At 37.5% G+C, this 25,343-nt stretch overlaps 1 protein-coding gene across 5 annotated transcripts in view; it reads right to left on the bottom strand.

Annotated features, from left to right (window-relative positions):
• Window positions 1-670: 670 nt before the first annotated feature.
• The window catches only part of NUP62CL (nucleoporin 62 C-terminal like), an 88,445-nt gene continuing 63,772 nt past the window's right edge, over window positions 671-25,343 (bottom strand). For all 5 annotated transcript variants that reach the window (XM_044235345.1, XM_044235347.1, XM_044235348.1 and 2 more), the window contains one exon: window positions 671-1,578. In XM_044235345.1, coding sequence (XP_044091280.1) covers window positions 1,484-1,578 — 95 coding nt within the window. In that variant the 3' untranslated portion in view covers window positions 671-1,483. The remainder of the gene's footprint in view (window positions 1,579-25,343) is intronic.

Below are 25,343 nucleotides of genomic sequence, written 5' to 3'. Positions count from 1 at the left end.
AAGCATGTATCATTTGTGAAAGGACATAAAGGAATCACAAAACTTCAGAGAAATGAAAACTCATTTCTTTTACTTGGAAAGACCTTATTCATATGATTAAATGCTTTCATGGGAGAGATGAAAGATGATACCCAAAATGAAATTATTTGTCCAGTTAATTAAGTAGGGACAAGACTAAATCCGGTGTTTCCACTAATATACTATGTACCTTTTACTGAGCATAGAACTTAATTCATACACCAACTACTTTATAAGAGTTGAATCTCCAAAAACAGTAAGGAAAATCTCTTATCTACAGTATAACAGAAATAACACTAGGCTCAAAAACTGGAGATTACTCAAAATTATAGCCAAAAGCTCTTTGCTACAGAAATCATCCACAAAATTAAATTGTCTCTGGATTATTTTCATATTCTAAAGTTTTGAGTGGTAACAAAAGCTTACCTGATAAGCTTCTACTTTCAGAAGTTTGGGTAGGAATGAAAAGGTCATGTAAGTTGATATTTAGTTTACTTATAAGGTGGTGAAAATCACTAGTACTCATTTCAAAGATATTTTCTTCCTGTAATATGTGCAGGACCCCCCTGCACATGTACAGTCAGTATTAGAGAAATTTAGCTCAGTAATTATAGTCGACTAAGCAAGCTCTAGTCACTCAAGAACTTTTAAGTAAGTTTGCTTTCATGTTATACGTTTATTTTTTAGAATATCACCTTTATTTATGACAGGTAAAACATGTAACACAAGCGATCAGACTGTTCCCAAGCTAAGAACAAGGTTTTTCTTGAAAAACAAATATCCAAAAGCCAGCAACTATATACTAAAACCAAATAAAATACCAGACTATCTGTACATCAAAAATACATGAATTGCCTGAAACTTATGCTTTTAAACATAACCTAATTCAAGAACTAAATCTACTCTAATATTTCTTCTTCTCCAAATTTCTCACACTTTCTATACTTTATAACACACTTCTTTGTATTATCTATACTGTTTTCATACAGACAGGCGTTAATTATATCTCAAACTAGACAGTAAGTTCCTTTGAGGAAAAAGACTACAGTACCTAGCACTACATGTTGAAAGCAGACACCCAGTAAAGACTAGCTGGAATCTATTTCTTGGCAAACATCTCTCAATGATCCGGTTAGAGGAAGAAGGACAATGTGTGCTGCTGGTAGAATATGGGATCTAGGAGAGTTTAAGATACAAATTACACACACGGAGTCAACATGTAATAGGTTACTGCCTAGAGCCAAGAGGGCTAATACAGTCACAGTTTGCTACTACTAAAAGCCAAACTACAGTATAATTCTCAACAGCACAATATTTAATTGAAAAAAAAAAATCAAACCAACCACAAGAAAACTTCATTGCAACCAAAGACTAAGTAGTTAATTGTGAATACTACTCTATTTCACATCATAAAAACTTGTAGATAATGTATAATCCCAAAGCAGCATGCAGAATATGTGGTCGTTCAATCAAAAGCAATTCTGATATTGTGTTCTTGCTCCGCGCGACGATGATCCTCAAAAATCCGTGTTACCTCTTCTACCTTCTTCTGCAGCATGCCTACAGGAGGAAAAGTCATGCATCATTAATTTGAGGTCAAAATGTCCAAGGAACAGAATAGCTTATATTCTCACTTCAATATGACTTAAAAACATCAGTTTTATTTAATAGCTTTAACTATTAGAATATATAGGAAAAAATAATCTGTTTAGAAACTGAAAAGAGTGGACAAGACCATTCTTGATTTGCTCTAATTTTCTGGTAAATAACTGTCTACTTGACATTTATGTTTTGTTGAAGAGAAGTGAAAACTGCTTTTTACTCATTACAGCTTAAAAGTGCTATACAAGGTAGTCATTAAATCGAGGTTATAGATTCTGGTACAGGTTTTTGCTGTCTATAAGCAAATTAGTACACATAGTATATTCACATTTCTGTTCCTTTCTAATGGTTTATTTAATTTGGTGTTCCTCAATTTGCTTGGGAGCAGAGCAACACAAAACACCATTAATTTTACCATATAAAACAGCAATATTCTATAGTAAAAATAAGCTGTCAAAGTAAGCATGATAATCTAGATTTTTCTATTAATGTGCATTTGGTCATTTGTTTTAGTGTTCATTAATGCTTACTAGCCAATAAGCAATAGCTGGTGCCAACGATTAAAAAAAAAAAAAAAAACTTCACAAGAGAAACACAAAAAATTCGAAACAACATACTTCAGTTTTCTTCAGCCAATTGGAAAAGCCCCAATGTTATTCAGTTTTAAAGTATAAGAATACATCATTCTATCTTAAGACATACAGACATTTTGCAAGATTATACCTTAAGAACAAGTATTTTAAATAATGGTTGTATACTGAAAGGCTAGAAAAACAGTGTACATTGAGCCTGCCAAAATACATCTCCTTTTTTTTCTAATAACTGCAGGGTGCAATTTTTTTTAACCACTAAATAACATTTTTCAGTGTGACAGAGTCACAATGAGCACTATAACAAACCATTAACTTGAGGCCAGAATTGTCAACATAAGCAAAATCTACTTAATTTGCTGATTGATAATGTATTAAGGAACACATTTATAAATTTTTTTTTAAATCAATGAAATGTTGAGCAACACAAGCCAGCATTATTAAGAGAGCTTTCTATAAATATTTTGTCATGTCTTCAAATTAAATTCTCAGGACTATTTCTATATTAACATACTTTATATTTTTTAGGAGTTTCATTATTTGAGGGCAAAAATTGCTCCTAAAATTTAACTGCCCAGAGTTCAGTTCTGAAGATATGTATTAGGGACTGGTTCCTGTAGGCCTATGAAATTATATACCATACTAGAAGATAAATGCCAGGACTAGTCAATATTTGGGGGAAATACACCATATACATTTTGAGATTAAAATGAACTGTATTGAGCAATATGAAAATGAAATTAAGAAAACAATTCCATTCACAACTGCATCAAAAAGAATTAAAACACTTAGAAATAAACCTACCAAATGGAGTATAAGACCTGTATACCAAAACATACAGAACATTGCTAAGAGAAATTAAGATCTAAAGAAATAAAGAGGAATCCCATGTTCATGGATTGAAAGACTCCATAGTGGTAAGATGGCAATCCCTCACAGGCTGATCTACAAATTCACTGTAACCCCTATGAAAATTCCAGCAAGCTATTTTTGTAGAAATAGAAAAGCTTTAAAATTTACATGGAACGGACCCAGAATAGCAAAGCAATCTTGAAAAAGAATAATAAATTGCAAGAATTACACTACACAATTTTAAAACTTACTACAAAGCCACATTAATCAAGATGGTGTAATACTAGCATAGGATAGCCTTAGAGATCAATGGAACAGAAAGTCCAAAAATAAAACCCTATATTTATGGTCAATTCATTTTTGATGAAGGTGATAAGACAATTCAGTGGGGGAAAACATAGTATTTTGCAACAAATAGTGCAGAGACAACTGGTTACCTACATGAAAATGAAGTTGAATCCTTACTTCTTAACTATGCACAAAAAACAACTCAAGGTGGGCCGAGCTGAAAGCGACCAGACAGGATGTTCACAATGTTAGGAGAGAACTAAAAGCTACCAGGGCTGAGGTTCACAATGTCTCAATGAATTCCAATCTAATTTAAATTCTCTCAAAGCTAGGGTAACTGAGACAGAAGATAGAATTAGTGATCTGGAGGACAAACAGATAGAAAGGATCAAGAGGAAGCCTGGAACAAACAGCTTAGAAACCACGAAAATAGAATCAGGGAAATAAATGATGCCATGAAACGTTCCAACATAAGAATTATTGGAATCCCTGAAGGGGAGGAGAAAGAAAGAAGTCTAGAAGATACAGTGGAACAAGTTCTTGATGAAAATTTTCCCAATCTCGCGAATGGAACCAGGGTTCATGTACTAGAGGCCGAACGGTCTCCACCCAAGATTATAGATTCCAGAAAAACATCAAGGCACCTGATAGTCAAACTGAGGAATCATAATTGTAGGTATAATCTCTTGAAAGCCGCTAGGACAAAGAGGCTCCTTACTTACAGAGGAAAACCCATCAGAATAACGGCAGACCTGTCCACAGAGATTTGGCAAGCCAGAAAGGGCTGGCAAGATATATTCAGGGCACTAAATGAGAAGAACATGCAGCCAAGAATACTTTATCCAGCAAGACTGACATTCAAAATGGATGGAGAGATAAAGAGTTTCCAAGACCGGCAAGGCTTAAAAGACTATGCAACCACCAAGCCAACACTGCAGGAAATATTAAGGGGGGTTCTATAAAAGAGGAAAAATCCTAAGAATAGCATTGAACAGAAATATAGAGACAATCTACAGAAAGAAAAGACTTCAAAGGTAACACGATGTCAATAAAAACGTATCTATCAATAATCACTCTCAATGTGAATGGCCTAAATGCGCCCATAAAATGGCACAGGGTTGCAGATTGGATAAAATGACAGGACCCATCCATATATTGTCTACAAGAGACCCATTTTGAACCTAAAGATACACCCTGACTGAAAGTGAAGGGACGGAGAAGCATCTTTCATGCCAATGGGCCTAAAAAGAAGGCTGGGGTAGCGATTCTCATATCAGATAAATTAGATTTTAAACTAAAGACTGTAGTCAGAGATACAGAAGGACAGGACATAATTCTTAAAGCGACTATCCACCAAGATGATCTAACAATTGTACATATCTACGTCCCCAATATGGGAGCAGCCAATTACATAAGAAAACTGTTAATCAAGAAAAAGAGTCATATTGATATGAATACATTAATAGTAGGAGATCTTAACACACCTCTCTCAGTAACAGACAGATTACTGAAGCAGAAAATCAATAAAGACACAAGAGCATTGAATGACACACTGGACCAGATGGACCTCATAGATATATACAGAACATTCCATCCTAAAACAACAGAATACTCATTCTTCTCAAGTGCACATGGAACCTTCTCAAGAATAGACCGCATACTGGGTCACAAATCAGGACTCAACCGATATCAAAAGACTAAGATTATTCCCTGCATATTCTCAGATCACAGTGCTTTGAAACTGGAGCTCAATCACAAGGAAAAGTTCTGAAGGAACTCAAACAACTGGAAGCTAAAGACCACCTTGCTTAAGAATGCTTGGATCAACCAGGAGATCAAAGAAGACCTGAAACAATTCATGGAAACCAATGAGAATGAAGACACTTCGGTCCAAAACCTATGGGATACAGCAAAGGCGGTCCTAAGGGGGAAATACATAGCCATCCAAACCTCCCTCAAAAATATTGAAAAATCCAGAACACAGCAGCTATCTCTACACCTTAAAGAACTGGAGAATCAACAACAAATCAAACCAACTCCACACATAAGAAGGGAAATAATCAAGATTAGAGCTGAGATCAATGAGGTAGAAACCAGAGATACAGTAGAATGTATCAATGAAACTAGAAGCTGGTTTTTTGAAAGAATCAATAAGATCGATAAACCATTGGCCACACTAATCCAAAAGAAAAGAGAGAAAGCCCCAATTAATAAAATTATGAATGAAAAGGGAGAGATCACAACTAACACCAAGTAAGTAGAAACAACCATCAGAAGTCATTATCAAAAGTTATATGCCAATAAGCTAAGCAACCTAGATGAAATGGATGCATTCCTGGAAAACTATAAACTCCCAAAATTGAACCAGGAAGAAATCGACAACCTGAATAGACCGATATCTAGTAACGAGATTGAAGCAGTGATCAAAAACCTCCCAAAATACAGGAGCCCAGGACCTGATGGATTCCCTGGGGAATTCTACCAAACTTTCAAAGAAGAAATAACACCTATTCTCCTGAAGCTATTTCAAAAATTGAAGCAGAAGGAAAACTTCCAGATTCTTTCTATGAATCCAGCATTACCCTGATCCCCAAACCAGGCAAAGACCCTACCAAAAAGGAGAATTTCAGACCAATATCACTGATGAATATGGATGCTAAGATTCTCAACAAGATCCTAGCAAACAGGATCCAACAGCACATTAAAAGGATTATCCACCACGACCAGGTGGGATTCATTCCTGGGCTACAAGGGTGGTTCAACATTTGCAAATCAATCAATATGATAGAACAAATTAATAAGAAAAGAGAGAAGAACCACATGGTCCTCTCAATTGATGCAGAAAAAGCATTTGACAAGATCCAGCATCCATTCCTGATTAAAATGTTTCAAAGTATAGGGATAGAAGGAACATTCCTGAACTTCATCAAATCTATCTATGAAAGACCCACAGGAACACGAAAAGAAAAGGATGCCCACTCTCACCACTCTTGTTCAACATAGTATTAGAAGTCCTAGCAACAGCAAATCAGACAACAAAAATAAATAAAAGGTATCTGAACTGGCAATGAAGAAGTCAAACTCTCTCTCTTCACAGATGACATGATTCTTTATATAGAAAACCCAAAAGACTCCACCCCCAAACTACTAGAACTCATATAGCAATTCAGTAACGTGGCAGGATACAAAGTCAATGTACAGAAATCAGTGGCTTTCTTATACACTAACAATGAAAATACAGAAAGGGAAGTTAGAGAATCGATTCCATTTACTATAACACCAAGAACCATAACATACCTGGGAATAAACCTAACCAAAGAGGTAAAGGATCTGTACTTGAGGAACTACGGAACACTCATGAAAGAAATTGAAGAAGACACAAAAAGATGGAAGACCATTCCATGCTCTTGGATCGGAAGAATAAACATTGTTAAAATGTCTGTACTGCCTAGAGCAATCTATACTTTTAATGCCATTCCAATCAAAATTCTACCGGTATTTTTCAAGGAGCTGGAGCAAATAATCCAAAAATTTGTATGGAATCAGAAGAACCCTGAATCACTAAGGAAATGTTGAAAAACAAAAATAAAACTGGGGGTATCACGTTATCTGATTTCAAGCTCTACTACAAAGCTGTGATCACCAAGATAGCATGGTACTGGCATAAAAACAGACACATAGACCAGTGGAACAGAGTAGAGAGCCCAGATATGGACCCTCAACTCTTTGGTCAAATAATCTTCGACAAAACAGGAAAAAATATACAGTGGAAGAAAGACAGTCTCTTCAATAAACGGTGCTGGGAAAACTGGGCAGCTGTATGTAGAAGAATGAAACTCGACCATTCTCTTACACCGTACACAAAGATAAACTCGAAATGGATAAAAGACCAACGTGAAACAGGAATCCATCAGAATCCTAGAGGAGAACGTAGGCAGTAATCTCTTTGAGATCAGCCACAGCAACTTTTTTGAAGATATGTCTCCAAAGACAAAGGAAACAAAAGCGAAAATAAACTTCTGCACAGCCAAGGAAACAGTCAAGAAAACAAAGAGGCAACCCACAGAATGGGAGAAGATATTTGCAAATGACAGTACAGACAAAAGGTTGATATCCAGGATCTATAAAGAACTCCTCAAACTCAACACACACAAAACAGATAATCATATCAAAACATAGTCAGAAGATACGAATAGACACTTCTCCAATGAAGACATACAAATGGCTATCAGACACATGAAAAAATGTTCATCATCACTAGCCATCAGGGAGAGTTAAATGAAAACCACATTGAGATATCACCTTACACCAGTTAGAATGGCCAAAATTAGCAAGACAAAAACAACATGTGTTGGAGGGATGTGGAGAAAGGGGAACCCTCTTCCACTGTTGGTGGGAATGCAAGTTGGTGCAGTCTCTTTGGAGAACAGTGTGGAGATTCCTCAAGAAATTAAAAATAGAACTTCCCTATGACGCTGCAATTGCACTACTGCGTGTTTGCCCCAAAGATACCGATGTAGTGAAAAGAAGGGCCATCTGTACCCCAATGTTTATAGCAGCAATGGCCACGGTCGCCAAACTGTGGAAAGAACCAAGATGCCCTTCAACGGACGAATGGATAAGGAAGATGTGGTCCATATACACTATGGAGTATTATGCCTCCATCAGAAAGGATGAATACCCAACTTTTGTGGCAACATGGATGGGACTGCAAGAGATTATGCTGAGTGAAGTAAGTCAAGCAGAGAGAGTCAATTATCATATGGTTTCACTTATTTGTGGAGCATAACAAATAGCATGGAGGACATGGGGAGTTAGAGAGGAGAAGGGAGTTGTGGGAAATTGGAAGGGAATGTGAACCATGAGAGACTATGGACTCTGAAGAACAATCTGAGGGTTTTGAAGGGGCAGGGGGTGGGAGGTTGGGGTACCAGGTGGTGGGTATTATAAAGGGCACGGATTGCATGGAACACTGGGTGTGGTACAAAAATAATGAATATTGTTATGCTACAAATAAATAAAAAATAAATTTAAAAAATGTGTAACTTAATTACACGTTTCTTTTCAAATATCCATTTTACTTGAAAACAAAAAAAAAATGGGCAGAAGACATGAACAGATGCTTCTCCAATGAAGACATACAAATGGCTATCAGACACATGAAAAAATGTTCATCATCACTAGCCATCAGGGAGATTTAAATGAAAACCACATTGAGGTATCACCTTACACCAGTTAGAATGGCCAAAATTAGCAAGACAGGAAACAACATGTGTTGGAGGGGATGTGGAGAAAGGGGAACCTTCTTACACTGTTGGTGGGAATGCAAGTTGGTGCAGTCTCTTTGGAGAACAGTGTGGAGATTCCTCAAGAAATTAAAAATAGAACTTCCCTATGACCCTGCCATTGCACTCCTGGGTATTTACCCCAAAGATACAGATGTCGTGAAAAGAAGGGCCATCTGTACCCCAATGTTTATAGCAGCAATGGCCACAGTCGCCAAACTGTGGAAAGAACCAAGATGCCCTTCAACGGACGAATGGATAAGGAAGGTGTGGTCCATATACACTATGGAGTATTATGCCTCCATCAGAAAGGATGAATACCCAACTTTTGTGGCAACATGGACGGGACTGGAAGAGATTATGCTGAGTGAAGTAAGTCAAGCAGAGAGAGTCAATTATCATATGGTTTCACTTATTTGTGGAGCATAACAAATAGCATGGAGGACATGGGGAGATAGAGAGAAGGGAGTTGGGGTAAATTGGAAGGGGAGGTGAACCATGAAAGACTATGGACTCTGAAGAACAATCTGAGGGGTTTGAAGTGGCGGGGGAGGTGGGAGGTTGGGGGAACCAGGTGGGGGGTATTATAGAGGGCACGGATTGCATGGAACACTGGGTGTGGTGCAAAAATAATGAATACTGTTATGCTGAAAATAAATAAAAAATAAATTTAAAAAAACCTCAAGGTGCATTATGGACCTAACTTTAAAGGAAAACTGTATTTGGAAAATAAAACACAAATATCAATCAATTGATGAGCAGATAAGCAAAATGTGGATGTCCACACACTGGTATGATACACAGCAATAAATGGAATGAAGTACTGATACGTATTACAACATAGATGATCTCTCAGTCCATTTTGCCAGACAGCAAAGGCCACATATAATATGACTCCATTTATATATACTCTCCTGAAAGTACAGATCTCTAAAGACAGAAAAAGTAGACTATTGGCAGGAACAGGGATCAATTGCTAACAAGCAAGAGGGAATTTTTTAGGGTAATAGAAATGTTTTCTAATGGATTGTCTAATGTTTGCACAACTCTGAGTTTTAAACAGCCATTGGTTAAGATGATAGATTAGTGTGTTTAAAACATTTCCTAAAAATCACTTGCACCTCCCAAGAAGATTCTGGTAAAATTGCTTCTAGCCAGTCCTATTCTGTGTATGGGACAGATGTCTTCTTCATCTAAACCTACTTGCAAATATTTTAGGTAAAGATTAAAAGACATTCATATAAAGTTATGAAAATAAGTGAGTTGATCATTAAACCCTAACAGTGCTCTACTATAATTAAGTTACACATATAAATATTTTTTTAAATTTTTTAAAATTTAATTTACTTATTTGACAGAGAGAGATCACAAGTAGGCAGAGAGGCAGGCAGAGAGAGAGGAAGGGAAGCGGGCTCCCTGATGAACAGAGAGCACAATGCGGGGCTCGATCCCAGGACCCTGAGATCATGACCTGAGCTGAAGGCAGAGGCTTAACCCACTGGCCACCCAGGGGCCCCCACATATAAAAATTATTAGATAATACTAAATTCATGGCCAAAGGAAACAATGTACTTTCATAAACACTGCTATAGTACAACTCTTATTTTCCTTTTAGAAAAACAACTGGGGCAGTTGGAGGAAAAAACATCTTGAAAAAATGGTCAAAAGATACAAATAAGCAGCTTAAAAAAGGAAATACAGATTGTTTATAAATATTTAAAAATGCTCATCTTCACTGGTAACCAGAAGAATGCAACTGAACAATGGAAATATTTTCACCTATAAATTGTAGAAAGGAATGATGACTGTGGTGGTAGAATGCTAAAAGGATTTGGAATTAGCAGAATTAGGTAATTCAAAGAAGTGCTGAAAGTGGGACTGTAAGCAGTCAGTAAGAGGCAGATCTCTCCATTCCGCCTCATCTGGGTAATTCTCCCTACCCAAGCCTAGCAGAGGACTTGCTGTTTAGAAAGGGTAAACTGGGTGGGCTGTGGCTCAGAGTCACCAGGGAGAGCTGAGGACAAGGTATCTGTACCAAAAATATAAGTGAAAGTTTGCAAGGGATGAAGTAAAAGTCTACAACCTAAGCACTGAGCTCCAATCCCTTTTTTAACACCCCCAAGAACACTGGCGTACCACTAGGTTTATTAGTCTCTAGCCAAAAGCTGAAAGATTCTTCTTTGGAGAAATGACCAACTGAAGAGAAGAATCCTAAAAATTCTAAAAGTAATGGCTGGAGATCCTCCAGTAAAAAGGTCTTGTCAAATTATCCTATAGTAAATTAGCAAGATCCATCTACAGTTTAATGTCTCATTGGAAAACCAAGAATCGCCAGAGTGTTGAGGAATATCTTTAATATAAGACAGACCAGGGACACCTTGGTGGCTCAATAGGTTAAATGTCTGACTCTTGGTTTAAGTTCAGGTCATGATCTCAGGGTTGTGGGACTTAGCCCCATGTTGGGCTCTGTGTTCAGCACGTAGTCTGCTTGGAATGCTCTCTCTTTCTCTCCCTCTCTCCTCTGACTCCTCTCTCTCTCTCTCTCTCCCATAAATAAATAAATAAATAGAAAGACCAAAAGACTAAAACAAAGCAAAGATAAAGAAAGCTGGAAGACAGAATCCAGGAAAACTAACATATTTGTTTACGATTTTTTTTTATTTGAGACAAAGTGAGAGCATGAACAGGGGGAGGGGCAGAGAGAGGGAGATGCTGACCCTGACCCCCCACTGAGCAGGGAGCCTGACATTGGCTCAATTCCAGGACCCTGAGACTATGACCCAAGCCAAAGGCAGACACTTCAGCAACTGAGCCATGCAGGTGTCCCAGGAAGAATAAAACATTTTTAAAAATCAATAATATCGTCAGAGAGAAGACACTGACTCCATGAAATAAGAACTGGATGCTATTTAACACACACCCCATAAAACAGTACTACAAGCTCTTGCGAACTAAAAAGATTTACAGGAAGCAAAGATCAGTAGAAAGACTGGAATAAAAAGCTGAGTACTTATCTGAGAAAATTTAACAAAAATACAGCAGAAACCTAATTCCAGAAAATTCCCCCAAACTGACATAAATCACTTTCTTGATTGGAAAAGCTCACTGAATACCATCTCAGTGGATGAATTAAACCTATATGGAGACACATCTGAAATTTCAGTATTGTGGGGAAGATCTTGAAAACTTCCATAGGGGGAAAAAAACATGAAAACGAAGGGGTCACATTAAAGGTTTAGGAATCAGAATGGACTTCAAATCTAGAAGACAATCAACAACATTTTCAAATGTTTAAGAGAAAATTATTTCCAAGCTAGACTTTTTTAAAAAAGATTTTATTAATTAATTAATTTATTTGACAGACAGAGATCACAAGTAGGCAGAGAGAAAGGCAGAGATAGAGATGGGGGAGCAGGCTCACCACTGAGCAGAGAGCGTGATGCAGAGCTCGATCCCAGGACTCCGGTATCATGACCTAAGCCGAAGGCAGAGGCTTTAACCCACTGAGCCACCCAGGCGCCCTCCAAGCTAGACTTTGATAGCCAATACTATCAGTTGTCAGGGTAGAATAAAGACCTTTCCCCAAAGAAAACCAAAAATGTAACTTGGTTTTTTTTTTAAAGATTTTATTTATTTATTTGATACACAGAGATCACAAGTAGGCAGAGAGGCAGGCAGAGAGAGAGAGAAGGAAGCGGGCTCACCGCTGAGCAGAGAGCACGATGCGTGGGGCTCGATCCCAGGATGCTGGGATTATGACCTGAGCTGAAGGCAGAGACTTTAACCCACTGAGCCACTGAGGCGCCCCCAAAAAAGTAATTTGAAAAGACACAGGCACCTTTATGTTTACTGTAGCATTATTTACAATAGCCAAGATGTGGAAGCAACCCTAATGTCCATCGATAGATGAACAGATTTTTAAAAATGTGGTGAATAGGGACGCCTGGGTGGCTCAGTTGGTTAAGCAGCTGCCTTCGGCTCAGGTCATGATCCCAGCATCCTGGGATCAAGTCCCACATCGGGCTCCTTGCTTGGCAGGGAGCCTGCTTCTCCCTCTCCCTTTGCCTGCCATTCTGTCTGCCTGTGCTTTCTCCCCCCCCCTTCTCTAATAAATAAATAAATAAAATCTTTAAAAAAAATGTGGTGAATATATACTCTGGAATATTACTCAGCCCTAAAAACCCCCTGAAATCTTGCCATCTCCAACAACATAGATAGTCCTAGGGTATTATGCTAAGTGAAATCAGTCAGAGAAGATAAATATCATACAATTTCATTCATATATGGAATTTAAGAAACAAAACAAACAAATAAAAAGAGGAGACAAACAAAAAACAAGACAACTACAGAGACCAAACAGGTGGTTGCCAGAAGGCAGGTAGATTGGGGGGTCAAGGTGAAATAGATAAAGGGGATTAAGAGTATACTTACCTCTTTTTAAAAGATTTTATTTGAGAGAGAGTATGAGCAGGGGCAAGAGCAGAGGGAGAAGGAGGAACAGGCTCCCTGCTGAGCAGAGAACCCAATGCAGGTCTCAATCCCAGTACCCCAGGATCATGACCTGAGCTGAAGGCAGTCGCTTAAACAAGTGAGTTACCCAGGCACCCCAGGCATCACTTCTCTTGACTGAGCACTTAGAAATGTAGAAATTGGGAGGGTATGTGCTACGGTAAGAAAAAAAAAAATGTACAGAATTGTGGAATCAATGTATTGTACACCTGGAACTATTATAACACAGTATGTTAATTATACTTGAAATAAAAAAAGACCTCAGATACGCAATATCTCAAAATACTTACTTCCCATGCATTCTCTCAGGAAGCTGATGAAATACATGTTATACTAAAACAAGGGAATAAACCATAAAAAGGGAAATATAAGAGCCATGAAAGAAAGAAAGAAATAGATGGAATACAAGATTGCTGTAGAGGGAAGAACCTAGCTGAGTAGTAAACCAAGAGAGCAACAATACCAGATAATAGATTAGGGAGTTGGGATTAGAGGGATTACAGGGTCTGGGAGAAAGGAATCCAAGAAGGTGAAATTGATGGGTTTAAAGAAAAAGCACCGATCAGAGAATGAACTACTTACTGGTAAGTATATAGAAAATTTAGCAAATGATGAAATAAACTTTAGAGGAAAACAGAAACTTGTAAAGAAGTAAGATAGTGGTGCCTGGGTGGGTCAGTTGGTTAAGTGCCTGACTCCTGATTTCAGCTTGGGTCATGATCTCAGGGTCCTGGGATGGAGCTCCACATTGGACTCCATGCTCAGTGGGGAGTCTGCTAGAGATTCTCTCTCTGCCCCTCCCCCTGCTCATTCACTCTCTCTCTCTCAAATAAATAAATAAATAAATAAATCTTTAAAAAAAAAGAAAGAAGACAATATAATATGCTATATGGTCTGGCTGTGAATAAAATTTATGCAATCTTAACTCAAAACAATAAATATTGTTCTATGTGTAATTTATGATACGGTTATATTGGTAAGATGACAGAAAAGTGTGCTTACATGCATATATTTATATGCTTCTATAAATGTAATATGTACATATACTGGGGGGCAGTATGGTGGTATACTGTACTGCACACACATACACATATACACAAAATGAGGGTGGTATAAAAGAGTTAAATCCTTACTTCCCATTTGGGGAAGCCAATACAGAAGGCCTAAAATGGAAAAACTAAAAAGTAAAGTATACATGGTATTTAGAGATCTAGAAATATTTTTTTAAAAACCAGCTGAAATAATTGAAGATGATTGTTTCTAGGGGTGGAAAACAGGGTATGGACAGAGAAGCTGATGTTTTTCATAAACCTTATTTAAAAACTTTATCCTTGGGGCACCTGGGTGGCTCAGTGGGTTAAAGCCTCTGCCTTCGGCTCAGGACCTGATCTCAGGGTCCTGGGATCGAGCCCCGCATTGGGCTCTCTGCTCACCCCTCTCTCTGCCTGCCTCTCTGCCTACTTGTGATCTCTGTCTATCAAATAAATAAATACAATCTTTTTTTTAAAAAAAAACTTTACCCTCTACTTTCAAGGTGGTAGATGAAAAAGACCTGAAATTAGGCAGTGATAGTAATCCACCGAAAAGAAGATTCAGGAGCTATTAAGAAGTATAATCATCATCACTTACTGAAAGAAATAGAAATAGTCTACCATAAGTCCCTGAGCAAATAATAGCAACTGTTAGCTGAGAAAAAGAAAAGTTGAAGGAGTTGGAGTTACTGATCTGGGAGGCCCAGGAGAGAGTGAAGATAATGAGTTTAGCTTTACACAAGTTTAATTTGAGGCGCCTTTGGGGTATCTATGTGCAGATGTTTGTTAACATAGAGCTTTATAATGCAAAGTAAAAGAACCATAAGTAAAACTGATGGTTAGAGATGACAACTGAGGTTTAAGAACTGCTGATATTCAGAAGAGCCTTAAAAGAGAACACTGTTAGAGATAAGGGGAGGTCTCAAATCAATAATCTAAGTTCCTACCTTAAGAAAATAGAATATGAGCAAAATGAACCTGAAGCAAGCAAAAGGAAGGAAATAATAAAGACTAGTTATTTATGAAACTGAAAACAGGAACAGTATAGAGAAAAATCAATGAAACAAAAGCTGATTCTTTGGAGAAAAAATTAATAAAAATTGATTAACCTCTACCAAGACAGAAAAAAATAAAAATAGAGAAAACACAAATCACCAATATAAGGAATGAAACAGGGCAGATCACACAAATCCTGTGGTCATTAAAAGTATCAAAAGGAAATCCTAAGAAAAACTTTATGCTTATAAATTCAACAACAAAGAATTGTACCAACTCCTAGAAAACCATAAATTATGCAAATTCAACCAAGAAAATCTGAGGAGAGAAAGAAACAAGCCATAACTGACTCTTAATGCAGGGAACAAACTGAAGATTGATGGAGGGAGGTGGGTGAGGGGTGGGCTAGATGGGTGGTGGGTATTAAAGAGGCCACTTGTGATGATCACTGGTGTTGTATGTAAGTGGATGAATCACTGAATTCTACTCCAGAAAGTAATGTTGCATTATATGATGACAAAACTTAAATTTAAAAAATGTATCAATGCAATCCACCATATCAACAAGTTAAAGAAGAAAAAAACCACACGATTATATCAATTGATGCAGAAAAAGCATTCGACAAAATCCACTATCCATCCATGATAAAAATTCTCAGCAAGTCAGGAAGAGCATGAAATTACCTAAACTTGATAAAGAGCATCTACAAAAAGTCTACAGCTAACTGTACTTAAAGTGAAAGACTGAAGGCTTTCCATAGAAACTTAGGAACATGACAAAGATGTCTGCTCTCATAACTCTTATTCAACATAGTACAGGAAGTTCTAGCCAGTGCAAAGTGAGGAAAAGAGATAAATGGCATACAGATTAGAAAGGAAGAAATAAAACTTCCCCTATCTGCAGATGATGTAGAAAATCTCAAGGAATAAACAAAACAAAACAAAAATTCCTAGATGTAAGAAATTCAGCAAGCATACATACAAGAAAGCATACATACAAGAAAGGCTACAATTAATAAGACAGAGAACAACAACGTTGGAGAGGATATGTGGAGAAAGGGGAACCTTCTCACACTGTTGGTGGGAATGCAAGTTGGTATAGCCACTCTGGAAAACAGTATGGAGGTTCCTCAAGAAGTTAAGAATAGAGCTACCCTATGACCCAGCAATTGCACTACTTTGGGGTTATTACCCCAAAGATACAGATGTAGTGAAAAGAATGGGCACCTGCACACCAATGTTCATAGCAGCAATGTCCACAATAGCCAAACTATGGAAAGAGCCAAGATGTCCTTCAACAGATGAATGGCTAGGGGCGCCTGGGTGACTCAGTGGGTTAAAGCCTCTGCCTTCAGCTCAGGTCATGATCCCAGGGTCCTGGGATCGAGCCCCACCTCGGGCTCTCTGCTCAGCAGGGAGCCTGCTTCCCATCCACCCCTTTGCCTGCCTCTCTGCCTACTTGTAATGTCTATCAAATAAATAAATAAAATCTAAAAAATTAAAAAAAGATTTGGTTCGTATATATTCCTCAGCCATCATAAAGGATGAATACGTATCATTTACATCAACATGGATAGAACTGGAGGGTATTAAGTGAAATAAATCAATCAGAGAAAGACAATTATCATATGGTTTCACTCATATGTGGAGTATAAGAAATAACACAGAGGATCATAGGGGAAGGAAGGGAAAACTGAATGGGAAGAAATCAGAGAGGGAGACAAACCACGAGAGACTCTTGACTCCAGGAAACAAACTGAGGGTTGTAGAAAGGGAGGTGGGTAGGGGAAGGGGGTAATTGGGTGATGAACATTAAGGAGGGCACATAATGTGATGAGCACTGGGTATTACACACAACTAAAGAATCACTGAACACTACATCAAAAACTAATGATGTACTATATATTGGCTATTGTATTTAAATAAAAATAAATTTTAAAAATTGCATTTTTATGCACTAGCAATGAACATATGAAAACCAAAGTTTAAAACACAATATAATTTGTAATTACTATAAATCAAATAAAATAGTTAAGTATAAATCTAATAAAACCAAAACATATACAATTGTGGATGCTAGGAGTTACAAAATGCTGGTGAATAAATAAATGGTGGGCTATGCCACACTCATGGATGGAAAGATTCAACATAGTAAAAATGTCAATTCTCCCCTAAACTGATCTACAGGTTTAATATAATTTCTATCAAATCCCAGAAAATTTTTATGAGAGGGCAAAGGAATTAAAATGGCCAAAATAATCTTGATGGAAAAAAAATAATGTGAGAGGAATCCCTCTACCATATATTAAGGCTTACTATACAGCTACAATAGTGAACACAGTGTGATATTAGAGGAGGGAAACACATATGGATCTATGGATAGAGAGCCCAGAAGATCCATATGCCAAACTAATATATGAAAAAGATGCAAAAGCAATTCAATTGAGGGAGGACAGTCTTTTCAACAACCGGTGTTGAAACAACTGGCTACCCATAGGCAAAAAAAAAAAAAAAAAGAAAAAGAAAGAAAGAAAAAAAGAACCTTGATCCCTTGATCTAATCCTCACATCTTAAAGAAAAACTAACTCAAAAAGGGATCACAGCCTTAAATGTAAAATGTGGAACAATAAAACTTGCGAAAAAAAAAAAAGGAGAAAATCTTTGGGATAGAGTACTAGGCAAAAAGTTGGTAGATTTGACACCAAAAGTATAATCCATAAAAAAAATGGAGAAATTCAAAATTAAAAAACTTTTATCCTATGAACAGCTCTGTTAAGAGGAATAGACAAGGGGCACCTGCGTGGCTCAGTGGGTTAAAGTCTCTGCCTTCAGCTCAGGTCATGATCCCAGGGTCCTGGGTTTGAGCCCCACATCGGGCTCTTCGCTCAGTGGGGAGCCTGCTTCCCTTCCTCTCTCTCTGCCTGCCTCTCTGCCTACTTGTGATCTTTGTCTGTCAAATAAATAAAATCTAAAGAGGAACAGACAAATGACAGGCTAGGAGAAAATATCTTCAAACCACAGAGCCAACAAAGGACTAGCATATACCCTAGAATATATAATAAAGTCTCAAAACATTAAAACAAATGAACAAGGGGCATCTGGGTGACTCAGTAGGTTAAGCGTCTGCCTTCGGCTTAGTAGTAGTGAGTAGCCAAAAACTAGAAACATCCCACATGTCCTACAACTGGTAAATGTGTAAAATAACCTGTGGTGCATACGTGCTATGGAGTAGCTGACTAGCAACTAAAAGGATCGAACCATTGACACATGTAATTTAGATGGATTTCAGGGGAACTACACTGAGAAAAAAAAAAGCCAACCCCATGTGGTTACATGCTGTACAATTCCATTTATATAGTATCTTAAAATGATAAAATTTTAGAAATGGGTGAATAGATTGGTGGTTTCTAGCAATTAGGAACTGGGTTAGAGATGTGGGAGGAAGGTGGGTGTGGCAATAAGAGGGAAATAGGAGGAATTCTTATGGTAATGGAACTGTTCTGTATTTCAACTATGGTAATGCACACAAAAACCTACACGTGATAAAACTGTGTATAAGGAAACACACACAAATGCAATACAAATAAAACCAGGAAAATCTGAACAAGACAGATTATGCCAATGTCCATGTCCTGGTTGTGTTACTGTACTATAGTTTTATAAGACATTAGCACTGGGGAAAACTAGGTAATGAATAAATAGACCTCTGTATTATTTCTTCAGCATTGTAATGTACAATTAACTCAAATTGTAGAATGTGTAAAAATTTCAAGGATGAAGACTAACACATACAAATAAGGTTTGGATTCCCTACCTCTTCCCAGAAGTGCCTGTTCAATAGGCACATAATATGACCCCCAGTTTACATGGTGTGATAGTTTTAACAAATCTGTTCTCACTATTTAATATGTTGGCCATCTTTTTAGCTTTATGATCTAGGTTTCCTCACTGCTGCATGCCTGTTAAGCTAAAGCCATATATTATTAAGGTTTTGCATTCAGTTAGGATGCTGTTTAAAAGTAACCTTGAAATCGCAGGAGCTGAATATAATTAAGGATTATTTTTTATTCAGAAAGGGGAAGAACGAGATAGGAAGGGGGCAAGGAAAGAAGAGAGAGAGAGAAGACACTGTCCTCCTATTTGTCTTAGCTACTTTTAAGAAGATTCCCAGCTTATTAAAATTGAAGTAACACTCAGAATAAATATACTTGAATTCTCAGTACTATGGTCTGATGGGAAGAAGAGTGCTTCCAGAGAACAAAGCTCTCATCTGTGCTATGGGAATGCTCGTCCCAGTCTTGCTACTGACACATTAAGTTGGTGATGGACTCTGCTTGTGTATAGCACTACCCCTCACACAAAATTAATAAAATATACATTTCAAGGAAAGGCATAAAAAGAAAAGATGATGAAGGTATCCTGAATTCTTGGAGACGACATGGCAGAAACAAGGTAGTAGAATTATCATTACATTACATCCTAAGTGGTCCTCAGACAGTTACCCTATTGAAGTATCACTTACTATTCAAGCCTTATTTCAATTCTACTTCCTCCAGGAAATCAACTAAAGATTAGGTTTCTCTTTCTTTGCTGCCTCCACCCCCCACACTTTGAACCTGTTCAAGGCAGTGCACCATTGATGTTTATACCTCCTACACTGATTAACAGTGCCTCGGCCCATAACAGGTGTTTTGTATTTAAGAGTCACAGCTATGCGGTTTTAACTTGTATCTGAGAGAACATATTCCCATTAAACAGTACTTCAGTTTTCAAAATGGCTATACCTATTACCTTATTTGAGTCCCACAATATCCATCAGGATAGAGAGAATTAAAAAGTCAAGAAGGTAAGGTTCAGTAGCTTCCCAAAGGCCAAAGCTCATGAAAAATGATATCAGGATTCGTATCTTCAGACTCCCATCTACGAGTGCTTTTTCTATTACAGTGTGCCTGTTTGTCAAATGCTGTGAGGGGTTTAAAGAAAAAGTACTATGCTGAGCTAATAACTGGCACCACAGAATAATGCTATTCGTTGTCCTTTCAAACACTGAAGTGCTCAAAATAAGACAGGCCTATCTGAACCCCATCTAGGGAGAAATTTCATCAGTGAAATACTATCAGGCCATTTTATCTATGAGATGGTCATAGAGCATGGCCCCCCAAACAGCATTATAGTAAGACACCAGCATATTTATAGTTTTTAGTCACTAAAAGGAAGAAAATTGCTTTGGAGAAAATTCTGTATATCTCACAAACAATATAAATCCTGCTATTTGGGAGTGATTTAAATCATGTTACATATAATTCATCTGGGGAGGCTCTCCAGCTGAGGAAATTCACTTGGGCACAAAATGTACATAAACAGGATTAGTGAGAAATCTAATTTTGCAGATGCATTGAGTGTATTTCAAATCTGGATTTACATATAGAAAAGGAATTATGGAAGTGGAGCTCTGAGAATGCTAACCATCACGCACTATTTCCTAACAGGAGCTGAAGACTTCATCATTTTTAACCTTCGTACCCTAATCTTACCTACAAGAGATTATTTAGGATCAGGGAACAATAATGTGACAATAAATCTATCTTGTCTGTAAAAGGTGGTGGAGACAAGGAGGTAGCTCATTAAACAATGGAAAGACATAAAATACCTTTAAGTTAACTGCAATGGGAAGAAGCAAGTACCTGTCTCTGTTGAGTTCAAGAGACCCTTAGAGTGAGTAGCCACATCTCTGGCAGATCAAGAGCATTTGCTTCTCAAGTATCTGAAGTGGAACACTACACTCCAGAGCACAACAGATGACCTCACTGATCAACCAATGTCACCAAGACTTCTCAAGGAATTTAAGAAAAAGAGGAGGTAAAAGAAGCCACCTTAACCAGTAAGTCAGATTTTATTTTATTTTTAAAAGATTTTATTTTATTATTTATTTGACAGGCAGAGATCACAAGTAGGCAGAGGCAGGCAGAGAGAGGGGAGGCAGGCAGAGAGAGAGGAGGAGGCAGGCAGAGAGAGGAGAGGCAGGCAGAGAGAGAGGAGGAAGCAGGCTCCCCACCGAGCAGAGAGCCCGACTCGGGGCTCAATCTCAGGACCCTGAGAACATGACCCGAGCCGAGCCGAAGGCAGAGGCTTTAACCCACTGAGCCACCCAGGCGCCCCCTCGGATTTTATTTTAGAGGATGAAAGACAAAGAAGATATTTTATTTGGAATTCAAAGGCATCTTTTAGCATCTAGCATTTGATGCTCTTCAGATACAAGAGGGATGAAAGTAAACTAATAAAAATAGTTTTAAAGCATTTATCTGGACCAAGCTTCTTTAAAAAAATATGGCACTGTTAAATACCATACTGCATATCTGAAAGTTCCTAAAAGGGTGCCTGGGTGGCTCAAATGGCTGGGCCTCTTCTGCCTTTGGCTCAGGTCATGATCTCCAAGTCCCAGGATCGAGTCCCATGTTGAGCTCCCAGCTCGAGGGGAATCTGCTTCTTCCTCTCTCTTTGCCTCTTCCCCTGCTTGTGCTCTCTGTTTCTCTCTCTCTTTCTCAAATGAATGAATAAAATATTTTTTAAAAAGTTTCTAAGAAAGCAGATATTAAAAGTTGTCATCACAAGATTCTTGTGATGAGAAAAAAACTTTTTTGTAACTATGTAAGGTGACATATGTCAACCTAATTGTAGCAATCATTTCACAATATATACAAATATTGAATCATGGCACTGTGCACCTGAGAATAATACAATGTTATATGTCAAATCTACCTCCATTTTGTCTTTTAAAAAAAGGTTTAAAAATACCCAACCCTGAAAACTCTAATTTAATATAATCTCCTCAAATAATAAATATTAACATTGGGTAAAAATGAATTACAACTGTGACATATCACAAAAAACTGCTTCTCTGAAATGATCCTGAAGGCATTTTATTCAAGAGTTAGTCACACCACACTAGATAACTGAGAATGTTTTACAACAAAAAGGAAAAACTAGGTGATCGGAGACCCGGTGCTAATGGGACTGTCTTTTGGAAAGAGCACACAATTCCTTATGGCATTTTTAGTTACTCCAAGGAGTCTTCCCTTTCTTCCCTAAATAGCAGTCAAAGTGTTGTGAGTGGCTATTAAATAATTATGGGGTTATAACCCATAAGAGACTGCAAAGATCATGGGTGAAATATATTTTAGTTGTGATACTTTTGGACACCTTACCAAAAAAGCAAAACGCCATGAAAATACTCAAGGAACTTCTAAATAATGATAAGTTTAAGATTTTTATGCTGTCCACCCTTCATTATGGCATGTAATAAATATTAATGTTATAGACAATGGTTTGGTATAAGGAGAAACAAAAAATGTCTGTCCTTCACCCCTACTTCCCCCACTCTCTAAGAGAAGGAGCTCCATATATTTAAAATGAATAGCAAATTAGCCCAGATTGATTGTCAACTCTGTCCTAAGTGGTCCCAGAAGAGCTGGAGCTGCTGCAGTTTCAGTGACTGCCAACTCAGAAGACAGATGTGTGACTGCAGCATTGCCATCAAGCAAACCTTGAAATAAGGCCATAAATTTATACAGAGAAAGACAAGAGAGGAAAGTGGTATTTAACTATTGCTACTCTTAACTCTCAATTATCTATACTGATCAGGAAGAAAAGGGGCAAAGATAATGTTAAAAAATGGATGACTATCAAATTTGAGAACAGGTCAATATCAGTACACGTTCAGACATTCCCTGACTCAATGCTCTTGTACTTCTCTCTGACCACTTTCCAGCTCAGTTCCATCACAGTTCTATGGAGGTTAGAGGGAAAAGGGGGCCTGCTTCTTCTCTATAATTCACTCCTGAATACTGAACAGTTGATTGGCAGTGAAATCTTTAAACATATTTAAAATATACTGTGTGGTTTCTAAGTCACTTTTAAAGATAAGCCAATTCTTATGTTAAATACATGATCCTATTAACATTACAGTTGCTATGTCTTACAATAGGAAAAAAAATCATACCAATGTTAAGGATATTCAATCACAAAAACATTTCCCAGAAACCTTTTAAAATCATTTTTAAAAACCTATATAGTTATGGGCATCTACCTGCAGGTCAGGTCATGATCCCAGAGTCCAAGGATGGAGTCCTGCCTTGGGCTCCCTGCTCAGCGGTGAGCCTGCTTCTCTCTGTCCTTCTGACCCTTCCCCTGCTTCTGCTCACTCTCTCTCTCACACAAATAAATAAACTCTTTAAAAAAACAAAACTACACAGAGATTTTTCTTTAGGAAAAATATATTATTTCCATTGTTAAAATGACACATTAATTAGTTTTTCTAGAACTATCACTTGCATGTGAGTAAAAGGACTTATTGAGAAGTTTAACCTTAAACTTCTCAGTCCACAGACCATTTCAGCAGATATGATCTCATTAACTATTAAAAAGCAAAATGAACCATGCCCACCACCAAAAACAAAACAAAACTCTCTTAGTATAATTGAAGCCTGACACTCTCCATTACTTGATCATGTTATTTCCTGATATGAAAAGGAAAAATTCCTTAGGTGGGAACAGCAAAAAGGACTCCACAGCATCAGGAATTACTGGGCTTTCCCCCCTCTTCATCATGACCTCCACTTTCTCAGTTGAGAACCGAGGGGAAACCTCATTGCGTCTCCAGCTCAATTGAATTTTAAGCAAAAAAGTAACTCCCAGAAATCACTACTATCCACAGTCTTACTCTTTTTACCCTGTATTGACTAGGAAATTTACCCAGACACTTAGAAAGTATGTCCCACACAAAGTACTACCACTATCATACTTGGAAAACCCTTCTCCTCTAATGTTGGTACATGATTAAGATTTTTTTTTTCCACATCCAGTGATGTCTACACTAGAATTGTTTTGAGAGCATAAGGAGAAAAAATACTGTTCTGGTAATCAGGAAATTTGGATTCTGGGCCTACCTTTGCCCGTAACTGTGTGTTCTTAGAGAAGTCATTTAACCTGTCTGGGCCACAGTTTCTTCATTTATATAAAGTAAGTCCTCTGCAGCACTAGCAACCTTAATTTTATTAGTAGGAAAGCACTGGCTGAGAGCCTTGATATTTTACTTATGACAAAGAAAATCCCAGCCAAGAGAAAAAAAAATTACTGTTATCTCTCTTTACAGCATATTTACATTTTTGACATCCCCTAACTCTACCCAAGATGCACTGCTCATTGTAGGAAAACATGCAACATAAAGACAACAGAGTCAAACTTTGCATAATCTTATTCCTCAGTGTTTTCTAGTCACTGACATTCTCCCACATCTTAGCCATTCTTACAACTTCTTCAAGGTAAGTAATTTTCAGTGATAATCTTCCTAGAACTGCCTCTTAGGCCAATTTAATAGCTATCTTTTGAATCAAATGGCTTTGTTTTCTTTCTTCCCCTCTCTCTCTCCTATATACACAGTAATCTCTGATAACCAGTTCTGCCACTGTTACTTACTGACTGCCAGCCTGGCCCAGGCACTGCTTAAGGAAAGTTCAACATTGTTTCTTTTAGTCTTTATTAAAAAAAAAAACCAACCCTGAAGGGTAAATATTCTCCCTCATTTTTCAAATGAGGATATAGACTCAGAGAGATTAAGTAACAGTTAAGGTCACACAACTATTAAGTGGTAATGCCTTGACTTGAACCCATCCAGAAACTTCTCACTATCAGGTAATGAATACTAAGGCAATATAGAACTCAACTCTGTTAAGTTCTATAGAACTCTGATTCAAAAGAGTTTAGAAAAGGATAGTTTCTATACTTAGTTGAGATGGTATAGGTATGTCTAGAAGGGAAAAAAGGTAAAGAAGTTCAGGGTTGATGACCTCTATGAATGAAGAGAATGAGGATTCTGGAAGTGAGAAATGAGAAAATTTGAATTATTTTCATACTACGTCTTCAAAAAGAGTAACAACTGATTGCCTAACTAGCCTCCATTTATCTCAATTACTGAGGTCTCACTAATATTCCATATTTTAGGCAAAAGTCTATAAAATTATTTCCCCCATATTTTTATTTTAAATCTACAGGATGTTGAGAGAATAGTAAAAAATCACAAACTTGTATATCCTCTATGTAGATTAACCCCCGTTACTATTTTGCCTCAAATTGCTCAATCTCTTTCCTTTCACAAGATTTTTGTCAAACCGCTTG

The sequence above is a fragment of the Neovison vison genome, chromosome X (assembly GCF_020171115.1).
Source record: "Neovison vison isolate M4711 chromosome X, ASM_NN_V1, whole genome shotgun sequence".
In the NCBI taxonomy this organism is placed as follows: Eukaryota; Metazoa; Chordata; class Mammalia; order Carnivora; family Mustelidae; genus Neogale; species Neogale vison.
The sequence above is the reverse complement of the archived record's forward strand: the minus strand, read 5'-3'. Positions and strand labels throughout refer to the sequence as shown.